We start from the raw sequence: 23,551 nt of genomic DNA, 5'->3' as shown, positions 1-23,551 counted from the left end.
AAAGCCGTCCATGTCTAATACATTTATGTCGATTAAATTAAATCTAACATTTTACTCGATTTTGCTGGCTATATACAAACAAAAAGAAAAACGAGATGAAGGCGAGCTCGTCATAAACCAGTCGCTTTGGATTAGTTCTCATTAAGAGATGTGGGACTGAGCGCCAACCCACTTGAATAAAAACATCCTCGCCTTCTTTTTTGGAAGAGTTTCCATCACAACCGAAGCGATGTAAGAAGCCGTCGCTTCTAAATTACTTGGTCGCCATCGCTTGTGGTGCAACAATGTCGGCCCTATATGCAATAACGTATATCCATCATATATACTGTATACACACACACAGCCAAAAATGCTATAGCGAACTATAGGTTATACACACCCACACACACACAGACGGCCTATATATATAATAATGCCAGTGGCTTGTGTATAGACGCTCAAAGTGCTGGCAAAGAACATTTCATCACTTGACAAGACGCGAAAAGAAGGGCGTCGGCGGTATAGCCATCCAATCATTCCAATCCATTTGGAGAATGAAACAATCTCTTGCAGTCTCGCTATTTATACACGATATATATATACCAATATCCCCCTCTTCCTCCTATTCCGTCTACACACATCGCAAAGCTTCACACACACACACACACACTTTTGTATTATTTATATCAATAAATACAGAGGCTCAGTATCAATGGCAAACAAGAGAACAGTCCAATATAATACGACGATATACACACCCATATAAAGATTTATTTTTAAAAATAAATAAATGTATATACAGTACGTACATTCGCTTTGTTTTGCGCCTCGTATATATGTGTGCCGGCTGCTGTGAATCTTCGCTATTTCCGGGTTATTTTTCGTACATTGGCAATCGCTTTCCATTTTTCAAAAGGAAAAGGAACGTTCCGCGTTAACATCTATCGGATTTTCTGTCTGAGCTGCGTACAACAAAAATAAAATGTGATATCCTTTAGACTTGTAAAAGAAATAGAATTATTATTTGCGCCAACCCCGCTCCACTTACCCACATATATACACACACACATATATAGAAGCATTTATCTAAACGAAGAATGACACTTGCTTCATCTGCGTGAAAGGCGAGGGAGCCGGGCTGTTTCGGTGCTCGGCAGCAATTCAATTAGTGCCGCGGCTCAGCCTCAGCATTCACTCACATTTATTATTATTATTATTATTGCGATTAAACATGTATACACATAGAAATAAAATACACTTTATATATATACTATATACCATATAGGCTATATACGCTATAGACTACATAGTATAGTATTATAGAACGTTCGTATATTTATGGTGCGTTTATTGTCTTGCTTTGATACGCAACAAAACAGCTGAGAACGACACAATCTCAAATCGACTTTATAAGAGAAGAATTATATAAGAAAATCAGACACACCCTCTTGTTTATAGGCATTGCGATAGCGTTGCCCATCTGGATAAAGAGTCTCGATTGTAGGCTACTATACACGGGGGATTACAGGTGTATGCAAATAAAGCATTTGTGCTTATCGGCCTTATCAAAAGAACAATGAGTATTTATACACATAGCTTCTTCCTTTAAATAAATTTGTTTTTTTCCCCTTGTGTTGGGAAATAAGATGGTCGTCGCATTCCTGCGGGGAGTCTATACGCCATCGTTCGTGCCGGAATGTCAGTTCAGCCGGTATAACCAGCAGCCAGGCTGTCTCGTTCGTGAGACGTAGCTGCTGGTTATAATCGATGACGTCACAGTGTCTCTCTCACGTCCGCCATCATCGGAAAAACATCCAAATATATAGCTAACATTTGAAATGGGTTTGATGTCGATGTGGAAATCTGTTGACTTGAACATTGACTTGACGGTTGAAACAAAAGAAAATGATTTCCGATGGGACCACAGTGCCATGAAAAACATAATTAAGAATTGATTTTAAAAATGATTTTTCTTTTGTCGTGCTTTGTATTTGTAAAACTTTATGAGGCTTTTGTTTTCAATGGCCGGCTGCAGTCATCTGAACGAATGACATTTCACAAGAACAGGCAGGGGCACGTCACGTGTCACTCGATTTGAAACATCATCGTAACACATGTCCGATATCAAAAAGAAGAATGAGAGGAGGAACGGCACAATAGGGCTGAGTTCTACACGGTGACGTTGCAACATTTTCATTCCCCCCTTCTTGCTTTCATCATCGACGCTTTTTTTTTTTCATCACTTTTTCCCAGCAAGTTGAAAAAATATATACAAACTTGACGCGCATTATCTTAGTATAGGATTGAATAGCCATTTATTCAAGGCTATCGTATGCGTTCACGTAATTAAAATTGTTCGCTCTTCTTTTTTTTTTTTTAATTATAAACAAAAACGTGGTGGTTACCCTACATGTCCAAAAGAAGAATAAACATTCAGGAGTATAGGATATCAAATGTTTAATGAATAGTTTTAAGTTTGCTGGATTCACTTCTGACGCCATCTGTTGACTTGGTCATCAAACGACGCTGACCAACGGTTACGACGACCATCAAAACGCCGAAATGTGTTTTGTTTTTGTTCCATATTCTTATTTTGTCACAAACTTTTATTCCCTTTCTTGGTTTTCCTGTTGTTCTCAGCCACACGATTATGTACGTTCGACGATTATGCATCCAACGGTGGGACATTCAACCTGAACTAAATTTTTTCTTTTTTCTTATTTTTCGCAGTTGATGATATGCGAGCAAAAACGAACGTGCCTTCCAATAAAATTTAATGTCTAATAAGTGAGCCAGGAAAAAGAAAACAAAATGCAAGAGGGGATATAATAAAAAATTGAAGGAAGGTAGGAGGAGCCGGACGAGTGACGAGTTTTCCCACTGTACGTATTTATACGATGAGCGTCAGCGTCGTTCACGTAACGAAAAAAGCTGATTGGCGGGCATCCAAACGAATTATGTGGCCCTGCCGTGTATCTTTCTCTCTGTACGTCTCGTTTCTCTCCTTTTTTTTTTTCTTTCTTTCTTTCTTTACGTGTCTGTGTGAAACAGTCCCCCCTCCCCCCAGCATTAAAAAAATAAAAAAAAAACAGTTTCACACACACCAGTTGTAATAGTACTTTGGATATACAGACGAGCAGCAACTGAAACTACATTAGAACTGCTATACGTTGAGGGTATAAATGTATACAGACCAAGGTACAGAAAAGGATAGAGAGAAAGAAAAATATACTAGCGTGACTGTAATCAACCCTTGTGCTTTTTGTTCAGTTATATAGTACCGAAGGCTTGCTTGATGATAGCAACAACACCGCGGGACAAACCCGTCTGAGACGGCAGTTCGAGAACAACAACAAACCAAAAAAAAAATACAAAGCCAGACACGAGCAGAACACGAGAAAAAAAGAATTGCAATTTAAAATAATTGAAAAGAAAGGATAAAAGAACAACAGGATGACGTAGTTTAAGTCTTCGTGAAATGAGAGAAAAGAAATTTGGGAGACAGCGTCGAATCGAAAAAGATGAAATGTCTGGTTCTACCATTTCGTTCGTAATGATGGCCCTCACAAACAATCGTAAACGTTGAGGGCCTATACGTATAGCCTACATATATCCTTCCAAATATATACAGATTATTCATAATGGAAACACGAATTATGCAAAGAGGTTAAAATTTAGTTTAACGAGAATAAGACAACTCGGTGGGACTCGATATACGCTCACATACAACAAAATGTAAAGAAAATAAGCCCGTGTATCATTGAAATTTATTAATGTATTCAACACCTAAGCGTAGCACCTGCTAAACTGCTCTAACTCGAATACATATAGAGGCACACACACACAAACATGTGCACTGCTGTGTTGTATACAAGAGAATATAAAAATAAAAATGACTTTAGTATGACGACGCCTTTGATTGCCCATCGTATAATCATAACGCAGCAGTACAGCGTCGGTGGGGCCCTATATACTTTGCTTTTATACATTTTATACGCCATAGAGACGCAACGTTGTATACACGAGACACACAGCAGTGCGTGTGTGTATATAAAAGGCCTATTAGATCGTCAAGCCAATGGGACTCGTAAATGCCAGCGGAAATAAGCATCTCTTCTCACTCAACTTGGGGCATCAAGATTGTTTTTTTGTTCTCTCTTTATGTGTAAGAGAAGAGCTTATGCACATGAGAAAGGGAAGTTGTTAAAATACATGAAAGAGAGTTTCAATACGGCGGTGACAAGTCGCTCTTAATATTTGGATTATTATTGAAAAAAATTAAAATTTTAGTGGTGAATTTCGTTTGCTCGTGTATAGATTAGATGATCTCGTTTAACAGAGACGCTATAAGCTGCTCCTATTATGTGCCATTTCCTTATATAGTTGTTTTTCACATTTTAACGAGGCGAGTTGTTCTTTTCTTTTCTTCCATTGTTCCTGGTCCCTTCCTGGTCTTTTATATTTTATTTTTTTATTTTAATGTAACTATTCATATCGAATCGGGGTATATAATTCTCAATGGCGTTTCGCCTGGTGGGGGATTCCATTACGAGGCCGTATATGAAGATATGCTGCCATAACAACAAAAAGCAAGCACACGATGAATTTTTGAAAACAAAAAATGAGGGAAATAAAAATCACCGTAAATTGTTTCTGATTTTATTATAACGTTGGCACATACTAAGTTTATCTACAGTCTTTGAAATTGTTCCATAGTTACACCACTGACGCAAAGAGGCTAACATCAAATGGCCTCATTGTAACCGATCTTTTTTTTATCTGGAGAAAAAGGAAACGATTAAAAACAATGAAATGAACGAATGTGAAGACGGGCGAACTAGTCTGATGACATCATTTTCTTGAATTTGCCGGGCAGCAATGTCTTAGAAACTATCTGAGAAACAAAACAGAATCAGACGATTGTGTGTAGGGAAAGAACATACATGAAAAATGTATAAAGAAACACGTGAAACAAATAGAATAGAAAAAAAAAGGGTGGTGGTTATCAGACAGTGAAAAGTAGGAGGAGTTGGAAGACGTGTTAATTGACAAGACGTTGGGTTTTTAGACGAACAAAAAGAAAGAAAAAAAAGGGAGAGAAAAAGAAAAGAAGAAGAAACGGAAACAAAGAAACAAGTCACACGCTGACACACAAACAGAGGACAACCATCGTTTTCTCTGTACATCCAATAGTAGAACGCCAAATAGTTTGGGAGGCGGAGGACATGTACGACACAGCAGTGGAAGAACAATACCTCCCTCTCTGTCGGTCTATATAACATCGGCGTCGCACACACAAAAAAAGAGAAGTCAACTTAGAAAAATGAACGAAAAAAAAACCAAACAAAAATCGAGGGGTAAATTGTTGTGCGGGGGTTTCGTTCGTCTGTCACTCACACGGTTACTGGGTGACGTATAGAAAATAAAAAGGGGGAGCGAAATCCCGGGACACGATAACTATAGGGAGATGTTCGGAATCAGAGGCCGTTGGGGGAAGAGAGAGTTTGTCAAGACTGTCAGACGATCAGCTCAGACGCCGACGTCGCCCCACTTCCTTTCTCCGCCCTTATTGTCTGAGTTTCGCTATCGATTGCAAAACATCTTTTCTTAAACATTTCCGTGGTCTATATACACGAAAATAAAACGCTTTTTCTTTCTTTTTTCCAATCCTATTTCAGTTATACCCAATGACTTCACGTATATCCTCAACTATTTTTTTGTTTGTCGTTGTTTACCAATAGCATTTTGGGATTAAGGACGATTGATTTCATATATGTTTGTCGTTGCCTATCGCTAGCAAGCAGGCAGTCATAGTTTCTTATTAAAATTGTTGTGAGACGAGTTTTGTTCTCGATACACTTGAGAATGAGAAGAAAAAAGAAAAATAACGAATCAACGTAAATCAATAGATCTGTAGGAAAATACATTAAGGAACACGTATTATATAGACTTGAAAAGGAATTCTTTTCAAACAAAAGTCGTTTCAATTTCGTATCGGATTGTGTCATCGCGGGCGGTGTCAACTTTCGTCCTCAATGAACAAATAGATTATCAAACATGACCTAAAATTAGAATGATTTTTCTCTCCTCTACGTATATATATCGCCGGCGTTCAAACAGCGATGGGTGATAACAAACGAAAATATTTCCACGACAGGTTTAGAAAGCCAATTAGAACGTCTGTCACGCTTGGTGTAATCCTGTCGCTGCTGGGGCTATGTATAGTCGTCGATGGCGATAGCCGTCGTGTTAACTGATGATTACAATAACAAAATATTTATATACGTATATATTTTGTTTTTAATGAAAAAGGGCCTCTTGAATTATTTTTAATGAATCGTATAGCCGCAAGCAAATGCAACAATTCCTGTGAATTCCCTTGTTTAATAAAATATTTATCGGATCTTTTCAACTGTTTTTAGTGAGATAACAAGCCTTTGTATTACATTCCAGTTAATTACCCGCCTTATTCCAAGAAGACATGTGTACAACACAAGGTGGAACTAAATTTTCAGGAAAAAAAATTTATTATTTCGAGTTCTCGGTAGTTTAGATTTCCGCGCTTCTATTCAATAACCTCCCCCCCTTACTGAAAAAGTAAAACAATAATATCGCATGCCTATTAAAAAAAACACAGGTAAAAAGGTATATAATTTGTCTCTTTTTTTGTTTTCCAGAGGAAGAGGGGCATTCTCTTCCCCCCCTACATCAAAATATGTTCCAGTACACAGAACTACGTTTCCTATTCTACACATGTACACATAGGCCTAGATACTACATGTGTAAGGAAATTTGACATATCCCCATCGCTGATTGGCCCCAAGCACATTTAGTTTCATCCTTTTTTTTTTTTTCCGGAAAGAGTGTGTCTCTCTCTCTTTGTGTGTGTGTGTATGTGTGCACCATATTGTTTTTTTTAATTTTATTTTTCCCCTTCCTCTTTAGTTATCGTGTGTGTATGCCCTTTTTTTTAAAAACACATTTCTCAGTGTATATATATATATACGCTTGTTTTGTTTCAATTTGTAACTCAGCGGAAAAATGGCCGTGTATACCATTTGAGGTGTATCTATGGCCGGCTGCTTATTCCGGCCGTCATAAAAACAAAAAAACCCTGTAATTTTCTTGTAGGCTTATACCAACCAATGGGAGAATAGAAATGTATAGCGTTCTATATAGCTGATGGTGTAGTACTATATACACATGGACATATTATAACTGCTCTCTTATATAGTTCTCCGACAGCAACGAAGCGGGACTTTTAAAAGCAGCCGTTGTTCATGGCTCGTTTTGGCTGACTTTTTCCGTAGATATATGATTTCCCTTCTTTATCATATTTCTCTATTTTTTGTTTTTCCCTCACCAATTGTCTCATCACCTGTGAGCAACAACTGACAGTGTCCTTTTTTTCCCTGTAAAAAAAATAATTCCATGGTTATTCTTTTTTCTTTCCCAAATCTAATGATATGGTGTCACGTGGGTATTAAAAACACTCAGTTTTCCCTTCGTTCTTTTTCACAGTAGTGAATTATGGCTCGTTGATTGACCCGTAGTTTAAACACAGTGGATTTGCTGATATTCATTTAAGAACCTCTTTTTTGTTTGTTTGTTGGGGGGTGGAGGAGTGAATATATTACATCGTCTAACGTGTTTTTACCGATCGATTCTAGAAGACGCAACGTAAACATTTGCGTTGACATCGTTGACATTTAGGATTAGTGTTAGTTCTTATTTTTAGATCAGTAGTTTTGGACCCTTGCCGCCAGGCAATTTTAAGTTCAAACGGATCACTCTCTCGTTCGTGTCAAACTCTCATCGTTCTGATTCTTTTTTTCTAGTTGTTGCTTGTGGCAGAACCTTTAACCTTCCACCCGCGTGTTTGCCATCAACCACATTTTATATATACAAGAAACTCTTTTCTTTTTTTTAGTTTACCCATCTTTTTTTCTTTCTTTTAGTTCCTCTTGAGCAACAGAAAAACAAAAAATGGGCTCCGGAAAAAGGCAGTAAGTATCCGACAGTTAACAACAACTTGCTCTCCATACAACCTCTTACATGTTAACCATTTACAGAAGAAAAAGAACAGAAAATAGGAGGAACTCTTCCAGTAAAAAGAAAAGAAAACGTATTAAATGAGAATCGAAAGTAAAGGATGTCGAGGAAAAACATTTACAGTGTAGGAAAGGGAAATAAAAACAACAACAAAAAAGAACAAAACCAGAATGTCTTCAGCTCTTATTGAAATGTATATATAAGCATATCAGCATGTTTCTTTTTCCTGAGCGGCCATGTTTTTTTTTCTTTTCGTCCCGTTCCCCCACTTTTTCATGATGAAACACTTGAACTGTGTTTTTGAATGTTTTTCGCCTCCAAGTTTGAGTCACTTTAATTATACCACCAGGTATATGCATATAAGGAGGGGGGGATAGAAAAAAAAACAACCTTGACATGCCAGTCATCGGGATAACTACATAGGTCGCCCTCCCTTCATTTTGTTGTTGTCGTTATTATCGTAGTTAGTAGTTTTCAAAAGAAAAGAAGTGGGGGATTTCTTTTTTCTTTCTTTCACCCGCACGCTTTTTTCTATTATTCCTCTTTTTTTTTTCGGGGGATTACACACGTCCAGACAAGTTCAATATGCACCGCTTTTAAATGCGTTCTTCCCGCTGTTATTATACGGTAATGGATAGAATGCATTTTTTTTTTGTCTGGTGGCCTCTGCATACGATCGGCATGACGGGAGAACACGCGGACTCTTGTAGGCAATTACCTCCATCTTCTGTAATTGCATGAATCTGAATTTTGTTTCTCTTCTTCTATATATTCACGATGATAAGAAACGAAGAAAAGGAGAAGTCTATGAGAAAATGGTTAGGAATTCGAACCATTTCTCTCTCTCTCTCTCTGCCGTCTTTCTCTATGTATAAATACCTCGTCGTTTGCTATGCCACACATATCCATCCCCAATAGATTATGCATGAATGCGGTGAATACGCAATCTGCGGCCCGCTTGCCTGTGATGAGTTAAATGCCTGTCGAGAATAAATGGAAAGAAGGAAACTAAGAAAAGGAACTAAACAAGGAATGAAAAGATATATATACACACACCAACGTGTGTAATTGATAGTTGTTTCCACTCGTACATGCATTCAACGAAACCTTTTCATTTCGATCGTTTATTTTCTTCTTTCTTTTTCGTGTTACGCGATTAAGGCGTCGGTTAAATCAAAAATCTTTAACGCGCTATCGACGACGACCGTTGCTCCCGTTATTCACGAAGAGAAAAAGAATTTTAAACATTGAAAATATTAAATAATAATGAGTTATTCATCCACTGTGTGACCTGTTATGTTTTTAAAAGTGCGTACTTGATCAATCGAGCGAAAGTTTCCCCCTCTGTTTTCAATTTAATATTTTTCTATATTACAAACGTGCACGAAAATAATTGAGAAGAACGAGAACAAAAGATAATGGAATAACGCATCCGACAAACTGTAACGACAGCACGGAAAAACAAAACAAAGGTGGCAGCTGTGCAGGACGAAGAAATGGCTAAACGAAAAAACTCTATTTTCCTCTGCCGGCATTTATCGAGCTCGTTCTCAGCCCAAGCGAGACTGAATTGCTACGATAAATAAGAAAATACACGTAGATGCCCTATATATACGTGTATATATATATATATATCTATTACTTACGTTTACGTACATAATAAACGTGCATGTACAAGATATATAAGGTCCCATTTTTTCCCACACACACAAAGCAATGGCCCTATATGTATCGTTCAGCGTTGCTAGAACTCCCGCGTTCGATCCCGAGAAATATTAATAGCCGATTCAAACGGAGCCCGTCGGGCCTGAGCCTTTTTTTTATTGCTCCTTTTTTTTTCTTTTTTTTTTATCACCATCATTGCCGAGTGAGAGTTCCGCATCGTGTGTTATTGAATCGTTTATTTTCTATATTTAAAAAATGATTTTTCTTGTTTGTTTGTAATGGCAGACAAATGAATAAGATTATACGTTGAAATGGAGAAAGATGTCGAATGATTTAAACTGAAAAATCGAGACACAGTTCATCAAACGTGAGCGCGGGGGCACATTCCTCTCTGTCGTTCGTGCCACATCGAGTAGAACATGTCCCAGAAAAACTCAAGTAGTCAACACGCCGTGAAATGTGTCATGCATCTTTGCCCTTGCTAATTTGCCTTTTTTTCCTATTATACTATTGTAAGGCTGTACGGAATTTTAGCTCTCCGAAAAGCGTAACCAATAATCCAACCGCATGCAACGAGATGATAAAAAAGAATGAGACAAATGCCAACGATGAATCTTCTCCCGTTATCTTTAAACCATTAGCCATTCCTTCCTTTTTTAAAAATTCTTTTTGGGTCGATTCAACATTGAAGAATGTAGGTGTGTATACATATATTTTTATCAAACATTTTTTTTTCTGTTATCGATAGGAAAAACACAGTCCCCATAGGCTATTTAATTTTGATAAGCTCCAAAGGGTGAGTTGAATTCCATTAGCGTCAGATGTCGTCGTTAGCTATTTTGAATGGACGTCTGGACGGATTTCTTCGCTGGATGCTGTGGTGGTTCGTATTGTTGAACAAATAAGTTCAGCAGGTTAAACATTTAAAGTTATCTTAATTATTTATATTCAAACAGGGATAGCTGGCACGTTTTTTGGGCATCCGATCGACACGATAAAAGTGCGACAACAAACTCATCTTCATGGACATCTGACCACGCGTCGCTGTGTCCAGTTGGCATTGAAAAATGAAGGAGTAAGCCCATTTCCTTTTGCTTACATCAACAAAATCTCTTAGGAAAAAAGATTAACTCCAATAACTGGATAAGAAGCTAACATGCAACGTATTGTTCTGAATTATTGTGAACAGGCCACTGGATTATTCAAAGGGTTGAGCTCCCCAATTTGCACTGCAGCTTTAGTCAATGCCACTTTTTTTGGTGTGTATGGTGGCACTGTCAAATTGATGTTGCAAGTGTCTGAGAAACCTGCTAACAGCATGCCAGACTATAAAATAGTTACAGCTGCTGGCATGGTGGCCGGTACAGTGCAACTGTTGGTTTGTTGCCCAGTGGATCTTGTCAAAATCAAACTCCAAACCGGATCAGGTGAGCACACCTTATTTTACTTTGTAGAAAACTAGATGCCTTATTATTATGGAGCATTATATTTAAATGTTAGTGTAAAGTATAATTATCTTGTTGATGCAGGTGCTGAAAATAGTCCTCTTCAAAAGACAAATGGCTCTTTAAGTAGTAGTCCTATTGCTAGTAAACCATTCAAAGGGCCAATTGATTGCTTAATGACAATGTATAAAACACAGGGTATTAGAGGATGGTACAAAGGCCTTGTCCCCATGTTTTGGAGGTAAAAAAAAATTACCTGCGATAATTATCCTGTTTCGTGATAAGCAGCTGAGGCCATCTAACGGTGTACAATTTATTACGCATCAGAGACGGGCCATCTTACGGCCTTTACATGTTCCTTTACGAATTGATACTACGAGAGGGTAAAAAGTACTCGACGAACGGATGGGGTGGTGATGGCTTGCTGGCTTTGATTGCCGGCGGTGTAACTGGTAAAATGGCTCTCCTTTTGAACGTGTTTTTCGTAATAGCCATTCATTAGCAAGATAACAAAGCTTATTTAATTCCCCATCGTAGGAACTGTAACTTGGGTTGCAGTGTTGCCGATTGACGTCGTCAAATCCCGTATCCAGGCGGATTGCATCGTTAATCCAAAGTACCGTGGCATGCTAGATTGCGTACGTGTTTCCTATAAGGCGGAAGGCTTGCCCGTCTTCTTTCGCGGATTCTTGGCTATCGCTTTTCGCGCAATGATCGTAAACGCTGCGACATTCTTCGTCTATCAAAGTACCTTGACGCATTTGACCACACAGAGGTGACCGCTAGTTTTACGAAATAGCCACTACACATCACCTACTTGGTCACGAGACGATACGTCATTTTGTAGTGGCATTGCTGGCGAATAGAATGGAAATTTCTCAACGGTCAAGGTAGGATGAGGGGAACGTAAACATTAATAGCGTGGGCTGATGCAATCTCCAGTACTCTTGTAAACCTTGCATTTTGTAAAATGGTGATCTTCCAAATTGGAAGAAACGTTCGACTTTTTTGGAAGTTGCTCCTGACGTAAAACCAAAGAAATTTATAGCCATTTCAAAATATTTAATAATTTTTTTTCCTTTTTTTTCGTGTGTTAGTTGGTTGCTATTTTTTCCTTTTTCTTAAAGTCACGTGGTTCTTCACTGCCATAAACATTTTAGCCAAATGCATTTATAATTGAACGGGTTTCCCTTGAAAACAGCTGTCCTCTCTTTCGTTTATTCAATTTTGGGGTTATAATAACAAAGAATTTTTCCTTTTTGTTATAATTCATTTTATTTTATTATTCTTTCATCTCAAAGATAATACCATCTGTTTCAAGCCATTAGCTATTGCAACTAGACAGTCTGTAAACAAACTGTCTAGTAACGGGTGATTATTATTATTTCTCTTTTGGTGGGGTGGGTAAGGGTAGGTACAAGTTGGCGCCATTTCCGATTTTTATATGGCATGTCAGCAATTTCAAAATATAGATTAAATATATATGTAAACAAACGTATATAAATATATAATTGTAAACCAATTTACCCTTTGCCCTTTGTAGACATTTTTCGAATGTGTGTGACCATGTAATTACTAAAAGGAATGCTTGATTGGAAAACATATCATCTTAGGCATACCCAAAATCTTGACTACGACATTCGTTTCTATTAGTCATTTCATACCCAACATTTTTTTTCCTTCTTATGACCTTCGACTAATAAACCTTATACAGGTTTATTTGCGTTTTAAACTATTTGCTTTTTTTGCAATTCTGATTTTACCGACGGGATCAGAGTTATAGACCCCGGTTATGACTACTACACGCAGGGGTCTATGACTGACGGGATTCAGAAAAAATGTAAAATCACATTCGGTGCCATTCCAATTTACTTAAATCAAGTTAAGCTGTAGTTCAGTCCTTTACAATTGTAGTTCAAATTAAAATTTCTGTGAAAAAGAAAGACGAAAAATAAAATACAAATTATTCCATTTAAAATACATTTCATGGTTATCGGCTTTTAGTGGATCTGGCAATGTCGCGATTTTCATGGCTGCCAAACATAGTTGTTATTTTTCAAGATCTGATTGTTAATTTGTCGTTTGGATTGTTAGTATTTGCAAAAGCAATGGATCATCTCGAGTGTTAAATCAACATGATATTGGTAGATCCATTGATCCGTCGTCATTTAAACTAAAACTGCAATGGGTAAATCTCGTAAGAAAATTGGCTGTGGATCGTCAACTGCAGCAGGTGTGTCACTTTGAATCGGGAAAAATGATCCCTGGCTAGGTTTCAAATCTACGCCTTTCCGGATTTTGTTGGATAACTATGTCTGACATGACCATGGACTACACTGGTGATGCATCACAAGCCGAAGAGGCTATTCAGAGCCCTGAAACTTGTGTGCCCAAATCACCAAGTTCACCGCTATTGCACAGCAAAGTAAAGTCAGAGGATGGCAGCGACATTGAAACCAAGCATAAAGCCCCTGAAGGGGGAAGACTTCAATTCTACTTTGGTAACCGACACATTCAGAAGTTACTAGTTTTTCTGACAGATATTATGCAGAAATTCACTGGATGGTTGATTAGTAAATCAACTTGCTTTTTGAGTCCTCTTCGTTAACATGACAAATTTTGCACCTTTAAAATAACATGATCATAAAATGGTTTTCCTTTGTATCACAGATGGAAAAATAGTTCTGGAGTTGAACGATCGGCGGGAAAACGGTAAAACGTGGTGGGTTCCTGTGACGCAAAAAACGTATTGGCCACCTCCTCCACCATCGTGCTCCACGCCGGGAAGTACTGTGCGTCAGGAGAGCAGTGCATCTTTTAGTGTTAGTGACGAATCGTCTGTCCAATCTCAGTCGTCCCCCTGGCTAAGAGAAACTCGATGGAAGAACCCAAATCCCACGAACAAACGGACGACCAGTGATGTGGTGACCAGTGATGTGGAGGGATTTATGTTTGCCCTTAAAGGTCGTGAACGATGTCGATACCAGTGGAGTCAACGACGAAGACCTTTTCGCTCGATAGAGCAGTGTCATGTGGGACCCAATTCCGAGTGTGACCAATGTAAAGTAGGGTGGAGAAAAAAGAGCTTGGCTCGGCCGAGCGTGTCTGCGATCACTTCTCGTCTTCTCGAAAAGGCACTTTCGAAGAAAATGGTGGCCAGTGCGGTGCCAATAGAGCGAATCGAGACACTAGTTTCGCCGAGGAAGCGTCTCTTACGTGACATGGAAAAAGTTCGGCTCCACGATAAATCGTCCAGTCCATCTTCCAGTGTTTTGAAGAAAGCCAAAGCACTTATGCCAGCCACTCCTTTACCGACGCATTCGGCTGCCGCAATGGCCGCAGCTGCGGCGGCTGCAGTGGCTCATTCTCTCCAGCCAAGCAAAGTCTACGATCGCCAAAGCAGCTACAGCATTGATTCTTTGCTCAACAAGGAGCGACAGGAAGAAGCCGCAGCGGCATCTTGTAGTTCATCCTTTCTTCGCTCATTATTACGTAAAGCTCCTCCGCTAGCCACGAATGTCCAGGCTGTCAATGGAGTGAGAAACAAGAGCTTGGTGTCCCATCAGCGAAGGGACGGGGCCATTTCGTTAGCTGGCGGTTCGCGCCCCCTTCAACCACCTGTATGGTTGCCTTACCCTGTAACAGCATTTCCTCCTCCAAATTCTTTGGCTCCGGGATCGTCGGCAACTCTGGCAGCCCGACCTGGTCCAAGCTCCTCTCGAAGAGAAAGCCTGGGCAACCGATTACCACGGGTGCCCACGCCGCCTGATTGTAACGATGACCATGACGATGATGTCCCGCTCAATTTGACCATTAGACGAGCTCGAGAGCACTCCTAACTTAAAAGTTTCCTTTCTCAATCTTTATCAAACAGTCGGTTTTTTTTTTTCTCCAGTGGAAATCTCGTCCGGTCAGCATGTAAATATTTTTGCTCTCTAAATAAATCCCAACCCGTTTCATCGTACTGTTTCTCCTAGAAGAAGAAGAAAAAATGCTCTTGTTACATTGACCAGGGAATCTCGTTTATACTCTGCCTTCCTCTCTTCATTTTTTTGATAACTGTGGTATAACAAAATCGGTGTGGTGTCGTGGAATCTTATGTCGATGCGTAGACCAAAATGAATTGACCCAGTGACGCTGTGTGGAGACTGAACTGGGGAAGTTACCAAAACATGAAAGTGCCTCGGCCATCTCTATCTAACGTTCATTCTAGGTACGATTCATGAATGCTGACTTGATGATTCCTTCCATTCGCCCAAAGACTTGTCCAGCAGCCTCTTCATTTTTCCTCTACTAATCTCTTATTTCTCTTTAATTTTTGTTCATCTTAAACTTCCTCTCCTGTGCCATGTTTTAAACAGAAATGAACAATGCCACTCGTTTGGCCAATGTCTTGATAAGTTGCACCAGTTTCCCCTACTCGCTTTTCGCTGTAACATATAATGCGTGGTCGTGTGTGATGTGTTATTTGTCGCCGTTGTTTATTATTAATTTTTTTTTATTATTAATATTATGTTTTCAATATTGGTGGAATGTCATTGTCGTGCTGTACATTGTGGGGAGAGAATTTGCCATGATTTTCGATTCAGTTCTTTTTAAAACTAATGTTTTTTTGTTTTTTTTTTGCAAGTGACAAGAGATTACAGTCTTCTCGTTGAGGAGGAAAAAAAAAAGAAATCAGTTCATACGGAGACGTTCGATTGGCACTGTATTTCTCGTCCCAGCACAATAGACCGACATCATTCATCATATAATTCTTTATTTTTCAGCACGGACAACACCTCATGGACTACTACGATTTTTTAAGTATTCTTCTCTTACAAGAGGGATGTGTGGTGCATCGCCGTTTTTTGATCATCAGCATCACAAATATTTACATCCAGAACAAAAAGGGAAAATCAAATAATAGTAAGTGAAAATAAGAAGAAAAAAAAAACGTTAGGAGGAATGCATCGTTGTGTCAAAGCCACTGGTATACGTCAATCATGGATTGCCACCGTCAAGGAAAGGAGAATAGGATTCAAAATGAAGCCGTCAGATTCATCCAAAGCTGCCATCATCAGGGGATCAAAGACACACACACTGAATCAAAACAAGGTGGTGGGGAAGGGACACACACGAGGCAGATTGTGATTGATAGGTGTTTAATTTTTTTCTTCTCTCTTTGACAAAATAGAAGTCCAGGCGAGGGGAGAAAGGAATTATGTGTTCGCTATACATATGTATATAATTTTTTTTTAAACGTTTATGTATAGAGGTTTACATGTAAAGCGAATTGAAAAAGATAAAGAAAAAAAGCGACTCTTGTTTTTCAGTGTCAACGATCTCTCCTTTGCCACACAATCAAGCAACAATACTAGGCAGGGGAGAGTTCAAAAAAAAAAAAAAAAAAGAACAAACAAAACCTAATCTTTAAAAACGGTTGCGTTGTAGGGTAAACATATAAGGGAGTTTGATATGGCGGAATGTTATTTTCACTGTTGTTATTCTTTTTTTTTTATCGACATCACAGAGGTGTTTTTTTTTTTCTCTTTTTTTTGCCTCGAATAGCTCAGACACAATTTCGGACACATCGTCTAACTATTTGTTCTGGAATACAAAGTAGAATCGGTCAACTGTCAACTCAGATCATTAAAATGAAAAAAAAAAAAAAGAAACATTCAAAATCGACGATAAAAAGCAATCTCAATTCGCTATACATCTCAAAAAAGATTGTTGACCTGATTTTGTTGCCGACAACAGTTGGTGATGCTCGTGTGTGTCCATCACAAAAACTCGCGTTCCAGTTCGCTCAAGGTTGACTTGGATGATCGCGAAGCGAGATAATCGCGACGCACTGGTCTAGCAGCCTACATCAACACATTACGTCGTATAGCATTTTCATTTTTCAAAGTAGTAAAGCTGAAATTACCTTCAGAGGAATCGTGTAGTCCTGGCTTTGACCCTGGACCGGAATGTCCATCAAAGTGCGGCCGTCCCCGCTGAACGAGGCGGCGACCGGCGAGAAACGGACGCGTGGGGCTGAAACGCTTGAATGTTGCGACGAACTGGTCTCTTTGGCCGACATACCGCTGTCTTCACTGTGCATCGAGTCAGGCGGAGTTGGATTGGTTGGCGTACCTCCACCAGATCCGCCACCGCTTCCACCTGCACTGGAAGAATTCCATGCCCTGCTGTTGCTACCCGATCCACACCCTCCGATGACGCTGCTTACCACAGAATAGTTGGTCTTCCTCAGGCTGGAACGCAATCGAGGTGGTTCTAAGCCCTGCGTGACATTCCAAATGCAAATTGATGAATCACTCACTTGTATACTGGGAAATGCGTTGTCTTGTACTTACCAATGTACCAGGCCGTTCCATTTCTAATGAATTTTGACGAGCGATTCGGAACGGTGTTGCGGGAGAGGCACTAGAACGAGGATCCAAATCAAAGGCTACCCGTCCTTGTGTACCGCCGATTGCAGGCACTTGGACGTGATCAAGTTCGTCTTCGAGACGGAAACTCGGGTTGACGTTGGAGCTGTTTGCTAATCCAATAATGCCACCTATCGAAGAGTTTGAGACGTTGGATGATGTTCGACGATGATTGGCGCTATTGCCGGCTCCGTACATTCTGCCCGACAAACGACTATTGCCACTCGTGTTGAGATTCCCTGTGTTTTCGTACGTGTGTAGATTTTCGGGTTGGCGAACCTATTACACAACGTAATGGAGAAAAAAGCTACTCAATAATTGCAGCCACGTCAGCGGGATTACCTGTTCAGTTCCATATCCTCGATAGGACAACGGGTTCCAGTCGCCAGCCGTGGAGTAATGGCCTGAAGCCGGATGAGGCGGAGGACGGCCATGATCACTGCTGCCTGGATAACCACTACCGTATTGCTCATATCCACGTTCTCCACCTACATACGCAGTGCTCTCCATCCGAACCGGGTCAAAACCGCCGCCACTATAAGCCTAATTTTAAAAAAAATGATTAATATTTGACAATGAATCAAAGCGTTTAGGCTTTTTGGGTTAGTTTTCAATCTTACTTCGCTATCGTTGCTGGCATTGGAAGATCGTCTTCTTTGATGATAAGCGCCCAAGGTGGATGTCGAATACAATGGTCCGGGCGGATTATCGATGAACCGGAGGGGTTTGGGATTGTCCATAACGAGTGGCGTTCGTTGATGTCGCACCTGTCCATGGTAAGTGTTATGCGAATACACTCCGGGATTCGACGATGTTCCGGCAGTGGCTCCAGCCCCCAAGGCATATGGGGACGTCGGCAACTCGTAATCTCCAATGGCGGAAGACAAACGAGCGGCTACCTCGCTATTTGTCAAGGTAGTGGAAGCACTAGCGTACCCCCACCTTCTGGGGTCCGATACATCGTCATCTTGACTGGCCCTGTTGCATTAGAAGAATGCGTGTTAATAAAGGTTCTTACGATAATTTCTTAGCAATTATATTTTACCTTCTATTCTGTGACGGACGAGTAGGATGGAGCATGGTGACCCCGGAATAGCGGATGTCTCCGCCCAAAGCCACTCCAGCCAACATGGCTGCGGCGTTGAACAAATGAAATTCTAAACCGCCTTTGGTCCGTTTGGTATCGGCGCTACCACCGGTGGAAGAGCCATTGATTCCGGCGACATAGCCGGGCGGAAGAGAGCGTGGGGTTGACCCATTATCCATTCGATCTATAGGATATTAGATATTATTTGTCGTTTCAAATGTGTGCAGCAGTGCTTACCCAATTCTGGAAGTGTGGATGACGTAGAAAGGGACGAAGGATGGCCACTTTGGGTTGCTGCGGCAGCTGCCGCCGCTGCAGCGGCCAACAATCCTTTTTGGGTTTTTTCCAAATTTGGTGCTGATCTGCTCCATTGACGGTGTCCTTCCGCCCTCTCTACAACAGGCCGAATATGTGCACGTTCTTTCTGGTGTACCGTACTCGGGCCCCATGTTTTCCCCTTGACTCCGTCGGCCGGAACTAGCGAAAGGTAAAAACAGGTTTTTCTTATTTTCAATAAACAGAATTTTCAATGCAAACGTGTTATACCCGTTTTTAATCAGTTGAAAGAACCAAATTAAGATTAAGGAAAAAACAAAAAGACGTTTGAAGAGTTTGGTTAGTATTACTCACATGCGATAGCCTTAAGTCTAGCGATGGTGGAAGAAGAACTGTCGACAGCGGAGGGATCCGGCGGATGGGCCACATGGTCGCCACCGGCAATCACAGTACAGGGGTGACGCAGTTCCATAAAACCACCCTCCGTCTGCTGAACGGTCAGGTTATGCCGGAAGTCTTCTCCCGGACCATTAGAAAGAAGAGCAGCGTAGAAAAGTACAGAGACAAGAGAGAAAGAAAAAAAAAAGACAGAAAAAGAGAGGCAAAGAAGTGATTAATTGCCATTGTTTATCTACGTGAATAGAATATATAACGAGATATGAGTCACGGAAGCCCTCGCATGCGGAATTATGAAACGATCTACACAGATTGGGGGGATTAGTCAAGTCCTTGTTTGGTAAGAACGAATTACGACAGAAGGACACCACGTCTGCACAGGTACAAACCATTTTGCATTTGAACTTGGAGCCGGTTCAGTTCGGCACGCGAGGGCGTCAACTGTATCGTTATATTGTGCCGAAAATCTAGAAAAGAAAAACAAATAAACACAACACAAACACACTCGCACAGATGCACACAATCAGGCACACATCGCATACACGCAGGGAAATTTCTAGCAACACAAGAGGAGGAGACTGTTCGACAAACAAGGTAAAACGCTCGTAATACAAAACTGCAAGTTCAATGGGTGTTACCAGTGGGCATTGAGATGTGATGGCCACCGTCCTTCTTCAACAACCTCAAGCGGCTCTTTTTGAATTTGCCTTTTCTTTTTTTCGGTGTCGGGGCGGCAGCCGCTGCGGCACGTTCTTGTTGGATCATCATCATGTTCAGCTCGCGTTCCAGCAGGTCAATTTCTCTCTCAGCCAGTTCCTGTCATCAGATGAATGTACTCATTTTTGGAACGCGTTAATTATGAAAGAAAAATAGAACAAAAATACCTGCTCCCGTTTTTTCAAATGCTCTTCCTGAATCTTTTGCTGGAGCATGGCTTGACGCAATTCTTCTTCACGACAGCGCAATTCCTATGTTAATCAAAACGATAGATTAAAAAACTGAAACGTGAAAAGCGACATTTAGTTACCTTTTCTTTGACCCGTATGTCATCGAACATGGCTTCGATTTCCATTTTCCAATCTTCTTGCATTGTATGGAAGCTCTCATGTGGAGTTTGAGCGAACGCTGACCGCGCAACTTCATCCAGGAGCATCAGGATCTTTTCAAAGGAGGGCCGATCGTGAGCTTCTGGCTCCCAACACACTGCGAGACAGTATACAGAAAATCAGTCGTCATCACGTTCTTTCAAAATGGCCAAAGCGCTTGCTCAGCATAATCCGATGTTACGATATCGAAAACTAAATAAATCCGTACTCTGCATGAGATTTTTCCAGGGCGTCGGACAGGTGGTAGGAATCGGCAGCGTGAGTTTCTTAACGGCCACGCCGTAGGCGACGGCCAGCGCGTCGATGCCCTTGTATGGTGTCTCGCCCGTCAGGATCTCCCAGAGTACGATACCGTAACTCCAAACATCCGACGCTTTCGAGAAGGTAGAAGATTTGATGACCTCAGGCGCCATCCAGGCATAGGTACCGGCTGCCGACATGCGCGTCGTCTTGTATGCCTCACGGGCCAGCCCAAAGTCCGTGATCTTCAGCGTTTTGAACTGCAAGTCCTCATTTTCTATCGGCTCCGCTATCAGTACTGCTCGCATACAAAAGTCCATTATGACAAAATTCCTTCTGCTGTACACTCGCCAGCCATTATTGTTCTCATTGTCTCTAAGAAATCCCGAATGACTAATGGTTGACAACATGACTCGAGATATTTTCCCCCTCAGATCTCCATTCCATGTTTCGTGTTTGCAAGCGTTTCCATCATCGATTCGGCGCTATTGTTTCATACGAGCCCTCACCGATTGCCGGTTGCCTAATGAGGTCGTAAGCAGCTGAAACAACAACAACAACAAGAGGAGCTTTTCTCTAAAAATAATCCATCCATCACGCCATGTCCTCTCCTTCTCTTTTGTGTGTCCATTGTCCTCAACCTAGGAGGGGTTCGAGGGAGGGGGGCAAAGGGGGAGATCAATCGAGGTCTTGGAAAAAGAGCAACTATGTACACGCAATGTGTTGTGCGATACGTATCGGGCACGTGCCCCACGTGCCATCTGGAACACAATTCCATGGTAGAACGACGGAAAAAAAAAATAATAACGGGTCATCATACCATTCCCTCCCCCCCTCAAAAGACTGTTACTTAAAAAGAATTAAAACGTAGCAATGTAGAACCCCAGTTGTAGATTATGTTCGTGTTGCTGCCAACACACCCTGACATGACATTGATCCTACGCCGCATCATGAAAAAGGCAGTGTTCTCGAAATCTTCACGGGTTTTAGGAGATGTGACGGTTACGCTGAGTAAGAGAGACAAGATACGTTCCCTACGAACGACAGTGACGGCCAAAAAAAAGGGGGGGAGCGACGAAATGAGATTGAATCGGGTTTCCTCGTATGAATAATGCATTAGCCGCGCGATGAATTGATATGGAAATGGACGACGGGTGACAAAGCGAATCGGAGAATAGTAGCACAAGCAGACGGGAATACTAAAAACTCAAAAATATCATAAATAATAAGAGATTTAGCCCAGAAGTCTATATATATTTTTTTTTGGTTGGAATTTGGCATCGACCGTCGATGCACGCAACAAAAGAAATGGAAGTTGAGGTGGATGATAGAAGCAGGACCAAACCGGAGTTGCAAAACATATCTATCTTTTTCCCATAAAAGGTCTTGCCAAGACCTTGTAGACCTGTGCCCGACTGTCAAGGACGTTGAATTAACTCCCACACAACATAAAGGACTTGATCGTGTCGCCAAAACGGTCAATGGTGGATCGAAATGTACTTACCGTTTGACGACTTAAGGTCGCGGTGAATGAGTGAGATCGGAGCCCCATTGTGCAAATAATTCATTCCACGCGCAATCTGAATGGCCCAGTCAACCAAAACACTGGGACGAATTTTGCGGCCAGTAAGGACTCGGTTCAACGGCCCACCACGGGCGTACTCCATCACCAGACATAAGTTAGGTTCCTATTTATATCCAGACATGGATATTTTAAAAAGAAGAAGGGAGAAGGGGGGACAAAAATGACGGTACGTTATAAATAAAGAAATCATGACCGGAACTCAGCGACAAGGGCTAACCTGAAGGCAGACACCCTTCAAAGCGACGATGTTCTCGTGATGTAGCCTCCAGAAGACCAATGCTTCTTGACGGACGTTATCAAGCGTGAGGCTGATGTCTTCATCAGGATCTTGGCGAGCTGCTTTAACGGCAATCACCTCATTTCGCCAGATACCACGGTATACTTTGCCAAATCCACCAACACCTATGACTTCCTCTAACTGTAATTCTCGAAAGTCGATTTCTGTCGGTTGGTCGTCTTCATCAAAGAGATTGCCTCTCCTGTGACGTTGGCTGGAAACGCGGTCACTTTCTTCTTCGGCCACAAAATTTGATGGGAAGATCCCCACCTTGTCACCAATTTTACCCGTCCACCAGCCTTCATCCCCAGATATTTTAGCATCCTTGGAAAGGATCTCTACCACTTGGCCTCTGCGTAAGCTAAGCTCATCTTCTCCTTGGGCATCATAGTCGAACTGAGCTGTGCAGGTTGACAGCCTTTTCTGTCTACTTTGACTGCCTGAGCTACTGCTATCTGTCCAGGTCAGATTTAGGCTTGCAGGCTGCTGATATTGTTGCTGGCTGTAAGATGGATTTGGACTAGCACTGGTTCTAAGGCGTCTCCCCTCTCCAGCTGGCAAAGGGCTGGCAAACTTGCTCGATTCCATTTGGTGGGTTCGAATTTTCCAGGAGGCATCGAGAGGAGGCATTCGTCAAAGACACCTCATCAATGACAAAGGATTCCTCTGGGGTCTTTGGAAATTTCATTAAATACTACTCCAATATCCTTATGATGGAGTAGTACATCATCCATGGGCTTCCACGACAACCCCGATACGTAACGCAGATTGTTTGTTTCCCAGTCCTTGTATTTCTCCTATTTCAATTTTTATAACACAATTGGCGATCACAATTCGTATGGGCACAGTCAGATGCAGAAAAAGTCCACAGCTTGTATTTGGCTAACACACAGTTATGAGTTTCATACTATAAAAACCTCCCATATTTTGGTTAGCAGGTCACTTAGACATATTCACACACAGACTACCGTCAACACTAAACGCCATTTTAACCATTTTTTTTTTTACACAACAAAATATGCGGTGG

General features: G+C 41.0%; 3 protein-coding genes across 6 annotated transcripts; 2 read left to right on the top strand and 1 right to left on the bottom strand.

Moving 5' to 3' along the window:
* Window positions 1–10,427: 10,427 nt before the first annotated feature.
* LOC116920867 (mitochondrial basic amino acids transporter) lies at window positions 10,428–12,663 on the top strand. The gene is made up of 6 exons (XM_032927025.2): window positions 10,428–10,579; window positions 10,653–10,771; window positions 10,886–11,123; window positions 11,226–11,382; window positions 11,469–11,593; window positions 11,679–12,663. The coding sequence occupies exons 1-6, from the start codon at window positions 10,540–10,542 to the stop codon at window positions 11,918–11,920; spliced, it is 921 nt and encodes a 306-aa protein (XP_032782916.1). The 5' UTR covers window positions 10,428–10,539; the 3' UTR covers window positions 11,921–12,663.
* Window positions 12,664–13,152: 489 nt separating this feature from the next.
* On the top strand, window positions 13,153–15,890 carry LOC116920866. Its single transcript, XM_045172342.1, has 2 exons — window positions 13,153–13,642; window positions 13,812–15,890. Exons 1-2 carry the CDS (start codon window positions 13,453–13,455, stop codon window positions 14,978–14,980), a joined length of 1,359 nt encoding a protein of 452 aa, XP_045028277.1. The 5' UTR covers window positions 13,153–13,452; the 3' UTR covers window positions 14,981–15,890.
* On the bottom strand, window positions 15,833–23,543 carry LOC116920865 (mitogen-activated protein kinase kinase kinase 11). Of its 4 annotated transcripts, XM_045172338.1 has the most exons (15): window positions 22,465–23,543; window positions 22,167–22,350; window positions 20,631–20,960; window positions 20,344–20,519; window positions 20,201–20,284; window positions 19,955–20,132; window positions 19,706–19,783; window positions 19,275–19,436; window positions 18,882–19,121; window positions 18,603–18,828; window positions 18,178–18,535; window positions 17,900–18,100; window positions 17,483–17,836; window positions 17,053–17,409; window positions 15,833–16,990 (listed from the first exon to the last, which is right to left on the bottom strand). In XM_045172338.1, exons 1-15 carry the CDS (start codon window positions 23,152–23,154, stop codon window positions 16,907–16,909), a joined length of 3,702 nt encoding a protein of 1,233 aa, XP_045028273.1. In that variant the 5' UTR covers window positions 23,155–23,543; the 3' UTR covers window positions 15,833–16,906. The 4 variants fall into 4 exon arrangements, with proteins under 4 accessions (XP_045028273.1, XP_045028275.1, XP_045028274.1 ...); XM_045172340.1 differs by lacking the exon at window positions 19,275–19,436; XM_045172339.1 differs by lacking the exon at window positions 19,706–19,783.
* Window positions 23,544–23,551: the final 8 nt, after the last annotated feature.

Source organism: Daphnia magna, linkage group LG4 (genome assembly GCF_020631705.1).
Source record: "Daphnia magna isolate NIES linkage group LG4, ASM2063170v1.1, whole genome shotgun sequence".
NCBI lineage: Eukaryota > Metazoa > Arthropoda > Branchiopoda > Diplostraca > Daphniidae > Daphnia > Daphnia magna.
The sequence above is the reverse complement of the archived record's forward strand: the minus strand, read 5'-3'. Positions and strand labels throughout refer to the sequence as shown.